At 47.0% G+C, this 5,650-nt stretch overlaps 1 protein-coding gene across 1 annotated transcript in view; it reads right to left on the bottom strand.

The window, feature by feature from the left end:
• Nucleotides 1-659: 659 nt before the first annotated feature.
• CIMIP1 (ciliary microtubule inner protein 1) overlaps nucleotides 660-5,650 on the bottom strand; it is a 10,013-nt gene continuing 5,022 nt past the window's right edge. Inside the window, exon 4 of the mRNA XM_007101942.2 lies at nucleotides 660-1,068. Within this exon, the coding sequence (XP_007102004.1) occupies nucleotides 907-1,068 (162 nt within the window). The 3' untranslated portion in view covers nucleotides 660-906. The remainder of the gene's footprint in view (nucleotides 1,069-5,650) is intronic.

Genomic DNA, 5,650 nt, shown 5'->3' with positions numbered 1-5,650 from the left:
GAAACACCGACGTCACAGGCCACCTACAAACTCTCCGCGTGCCTACTGCCTGGGGTCCGGTTGGCGGGGCCTCAGGGCCTGCTGGCTCTTCCTGGCTGCCTTCTTTCACCAACTGGACACCGCACCCTCCGCCCCCAGCCCCATTTGTAGGAGGTGAAGCAAAGCCTCAGGGACAGGCAGGGACCGGAAATCAAATGTTGACCAAGGGGTTAATGTCCGACGTCCACGGGGGACGGACGATGGCCTCGTTGCCCAGCTCGGCTGCTGTCTGCGTGGTGATGGGGGTCAGGGGGGTGGACCAGGTAATCGGGGAAGGTTTTCTACGGAGCGCTTGGGAAACCCATCCTCTCCAGGAAATCTGCACTCAATGGCACATCTTGTGCTCGTTTTTGCTTTAAAGCTGTTGATGTATTGCAGACATCCCGGGGAAGGAGTGTCGAGGGACCCTCAAAGCGCTTTATTCCTCCTGAAAAGCAGGCCCAGAGGTATTTGGGTACAGAAACACCTGGCCAACAACCTCATTACAACAAGGATGCTGAGAAGGGGGACTGAAGGTGACATTAGAGGGTTTAGACAAATATTTAAAAATGAAATCGCATTGTGTTCTTAAAAGCTATACCTAGATATTCCCATGGTATTAAAAAAAAGCAGAGAGTCTATTTTGCTTTATTCATTGCCTTAGCCAAGAATGAATATGTTACAAGAATGTTCCGGAAGGGAGGCCTTGATGAATTGAAAACGTCTAAGGGCTGTTTTGTGTTCTTTGCAACAGTATCCCATGAGCAGATGTGGAGGGGAACCCTGTCCCTGGGGGGAGGCCGGGGAGCTCTTCCTTTCCTGGGCATGGGCACCGGCGTCTGGCGGTCCACCCTTCCTTGCCCCAGGGCCCGGGGTCTCTGTCTGGACTCAGTGGACACCTTGCTTCGGCCAGTTTAGCTCCTTGGCATACGCCCCTTTGCAGCTTCTGATCTCACAATTGTGCTCCAGACACTTGTTCAGGCCCGGCACCCCGGATCTCCAGCCGATGAAGCCCTGGGTCGTCTTTGGGACTGGGGGGGATGGGAACACCTGGAATAGAAAGGCAGGGGGTTGAGTCGCCTTGGGCCACAGCAACAGGAGGCGTGACCACGGAGGCGTCAGGATCGGTATGCCTGGTGAGGAAAAGACAGAAAGAACCACGGTACCGGCCCCAAAATAGGGGCCAGTAGGTCAATGGAACAGAACAGAGAGCCCAGAAATGGACCCGCACCTCTATGGGTGCTTAATCCATGACAAAGGAGGCAGAATATATAGTGGGGAAAAGGCAGCCTCCTTGATAAATGGTGTTGGGAAAACGGGACAGCGACATGCAAAAGAAGCAAACTGGTCTACTTCTCACACCATGCACAAAACTAAACTCAGATGGATTAAAGACTTAAAGGTAAGACCTGAAACCATAAAACTTCTGGAAGAAAACATAGGCAGCACACTCTTTGACATTGGTCTCAGCAATATTTTTTTGGAGATGTCTCCTCAGGCAAGGGAAAAATAAACAAATGGGACTACATCCAACTAAAAGGCACCTTTTGCACAGAGAAGGAAACTATCAACAGAACAAAAAGGCCGCCTACTGAATGGGGGAAGATATTTGCAAACGTATGTGATAAAGGGTTAATATCCAAGACATGCAAAGAACTCATACAACTCGGCGTCAAAAAAACAAACAACCTGATTAGAAAATGGGCAGAGGATCTGAATAGACATTTTTCCAAAGAAGATATACAGTAGTTAACAGTCATCATCAAAAAGACAACAAATGACAAGTGCTGGCAAAGATGTGGAGAAAAGGGAACCCTCCTGCACTGTTGGTGGAAATGGAAATTGGTGCAGCCACTGTGGAAAACAGTATGGAGATTTGTCAAAAAATTAAAAATAGAACTATCATACTATCCAGCAATTCCACCCCTGGGTACTTACCTAAAGTAAATGAAAACACTAATTTGAAAAGATATATGCAACTCTACGTTCATTGAACCGTTATTTACAATAGCCAAGGTAAGGAAGCAACCTAAGCGCCCATCAACAGATGACTGGATAAAGATGTGGTCTATATATACAATGGAATATTACTCAGCCATAAAAATTAATGAAATCTTCCCATTTGTGACAACATAGATGGATCTAGAGGATACTTAAAAGTGAAATAACTCAGACAGAGAAAGGCAAATACTGCATGATTTTACTTGCATGTGGAGTCTAAAAAATAAAACAAATGGACAAAAATAAACAGAAACAGAGTCATAGAAACAGAGAACAAACAGGTGGCTGCCAGAGGGGTGGTGGAGGAGGAGAGAAATGGGTGAGGGGGAGTAAGAGGGACAAACTTCCAGTTGCAAAATAAATGAGTCACAGGGATGAAATGTACAGTGTGGGGAATATAGTCAGTAATTATGCAATATCTTTGTATGGTGACAGATCGTAACGAGACTTATGGTGATCATTTTGAAATGTTTAGAAATATTGAATCACTGTGTTGTATAATAAGAATGAACATAGTGTTGTGGGTCAATTATACTTCAAAAACAAAGAAACTCGTAGAGAAAGAGGTCAGATTTGCGGTTGCCAGAGGCGGGGGCGGGGGAGGGGGAATTGGATGAAGGTGGTCAAAAGGTACAGACTTCCAGTTATAAGACAAACAAGTGCTAGGGATGTAACGTACAACAGGATAAATATTATGAGCACTGCTCTACGTTATATAGGGAAGCTGTTAAGAGAGTGAATGCTAAGAATTCTCATCACAAGGAGAAAATAATTTTTTTTCCTGTTTCTCAAATTTTGTATCTATAGGAGAAGATGGATGTTCGCTAAACTTATTGTGATAATCATTTCATGGTGTATGTAAGGCAGCTCATGAGGCTGCACACCTTATACTTACTTAGTACTGTGTGTCAATTATAGCTTAATGAAACTGGAAGAAAATATTAGAAAGAAAAGACAGAAAGAAGAGCCAGGGTCCCTAAGTAAGGTGCACTGAACGTAAGCACGCTCCAATCAGCTGGCCTCGGAGATCACATTTTCCCTGAAAGTAACGATCACCAAACATGTCTCTTTATCTTGTAATGCTTAACACATTTAATTCACGACCCAATGAAATAATTTTTATTTGGTAAAAGAGCGAAAAAGAGAAAAAAGTAAGGTGCAGAAATATCAAATACTACAGTTCACAGTGCCCTTTATAAAATATGTGGCAACATTGTCAGATGGTATCCTGGCAGTTATAGGTTTGATTAGAAGGTTTTATGATACGCGTGTGTACACACACACACACACCCCCCAAACCATAGATGCCACAGGAATGAAAAACAATGGAATTTAATTAAAAACCAGAAGGGAAAGAGGATTCTATCTGAAATGAAAAAAAACCCCACAATTTTGTTTGTCAATTCCTTGAAATTTGGAAAATTTTTGGAAAATGAGGCTAAATGTTTATGCAGCTTTCTCCCTTCCATTTGGAATCATCTTCTCTTCTGCTTTTATGGGGGGATTTGAACCAAGAACCAGTGGGGAATATTTGTTCCAGCAGAAGAACCGAGATGAAGAGGTTTAGTATGCTTGGGGTTACGAGTTCACGCTTCGCTCAAAGGATCTTTGAGTGAGGCGGTGGCCGGAGGGGACGGTCCTGGTCGATGAAGCCCCTTAACATATATTCTTGATGAGGTATTAAAATTAATCTCTTGAGAGGCCCCATGCAGGGAGGGTCATGAACAAATGCCAGCGGGGCCAGGATTTCCTCCAGCGAGCCAGTTCTCCACGATGCTGGGACCTCGGGAACACACGGACCAGCTTTCAAGTCCATCTCCAACTTGTAAGAGAAATGCAGTCAGAACCCACCCTGGGACGCCACACTTCACCCACCAGATGAAGAGATGAAAACACCGCCATGAAGGAGCTTATAGGAGAATCTGTTGTTAATTCTCTGTGAGGGGCAAGATTACCGTCATCTACGAAAAATGAAAACGCAAACACTCTTTGACCTGACAATCCATCCCTAGGCATTTATCCCAAGACATCCTAATACCTGCACACGCACATACCAAGGCCCTGTTTGTCATAGCAAATTCCTGGACACAGCCTACGTGTCCATCCATGGGGGACCCATTCAGCCACAGCCCCTCCGCACCATGGAAAGCTACGCAGCAGTTTAAAAGAATGAGGTAGCTCTGTATATTCTCAGATGGACGACTTTGAAGACAAACTGCTAAGAGAAGAAAAGATGCATAAAGAGATGTAAAATATGGTATAATTTGTGTACTAAGGAAAAAGGGCTAGAGCCCTCCACATCCACTTGGATAGGCACATTGCATCTGGGGAAGGGTGCAGAGACGGCCGGCAACAGCTCTCAGGAGTCGGGGGAGGGAAGGAGGCTTTCACGGCATGGCCCTTTGGGGTGTAGGATGCCTGTTAAACCATAAATTTTATTTATTTATTTTTTTTGTGTGTGTGGTACTAGGGCCTCTCACTGCCGTGGCCTCTCCCGTTGCGGAGCACAGGCTCCGGACGCGCAGGCCCAGCGGCCATGGCTCACGGGCCCAGCCGCTCTGCGGCACGTGGGATCTTCCCGGACCGGGGCCCGAACCCGCGCCCCCTGCATCGGCAGGCGGACTCTCAACCACTGCGCCACCAGGGAAGCCCACCATAAATGTATTTTTAAAGGGTCTATCCACCTGAAGAGGGGATGGAAGGAGGAAGACGGGAACCATTTCTTCGGCAAGGAAGGAAGCTCAGAGGGAAACAAGCAAAGTGCCTTTCTCTGCTGGATCGTGAGACTGACCCTCCACTCCTCCCCCCCGTCTACCCCCGCAGGCTCTGACAGGGGTGTGGCTTCCACACCTGGCCTTCTCCTAAGCAGAGGCTCACACAGGGAGAAATCATGTTCCGTTTTGTTCTGGTCCCAGGACAGTTCCTCTCTTCTCCCCCCCAGAAGGGCATGCTGTTCTGATCGCTAGGTGGGAACGCTTCCTTTGAAAAGATGATGATTCTGGTGGCAGCTGCCACCCCACCTGAGCAGGCACGGGGGCCATGTGTCAGGATGGCAGAGGAAAGGGCCCAGCTTCCCCACGGGCAAGGCACTTATGGGGACTGCTCGTGGCCAGGAGAGACAGCAGGGTCCCTCGGGGACCCCTGTGTCCTCTTCTGGGGTGGAGGTGGGGGTAGGGAGGTGGCAGAATTAAAACCCAGCGGTGGAGAAATAGCAGAGCCTCTCTCTACCTGCCCCTCTTGCTCTGTCCGCTGGCCAGCCCTAGGGTTCCAGCCGGAGTTTGTGCGGGCAGAGCGGGTTCCCCACGTGTGTGGTTCATTTGAACAACCACTGCATTTCTGGGCACGTCTCCCAATAAACTTACGGACCGGGAGCAAAACATTGTGTCTACAAGGGTGCTCCTTGCAAACTGGGTGCAACCTAGCCGTCCAGAGATGGGGGAAGGGTATACAAATCATGGTCGACCCATACAATGGAGGAAAATGCAGTCATTGACATAATAATGATTTGGAGTGCTGTAATTAACTGCATGGAAAGATATATAGGGTATATTGTTAAGTGAAAAAAGGAGATTACAAAGCAGCCTGTGGAGTTTGATTCATATATATATATATATATATATATATATATATA

This window comes from Physeter macrocephalus, chromosome 14 (assembly GCF_002837175.3).
Source record: "Physeter macrocephalus isolate SW-GA chromosome 14, ASM283717v5, whole genome shotgun sequence".
Classification (NCBI taxonomy): Eukaryota; Metazoa; Chordata; class Mammalia; order Artiodactyla; family Physeteridae; genus Physeter; species Physeter macrocephalus.
The sequence above is the reverse complement of the archived record's forward strand: the minus strand, read 5'-3'. Positions and strand labels throughout refer to the sequence as shown.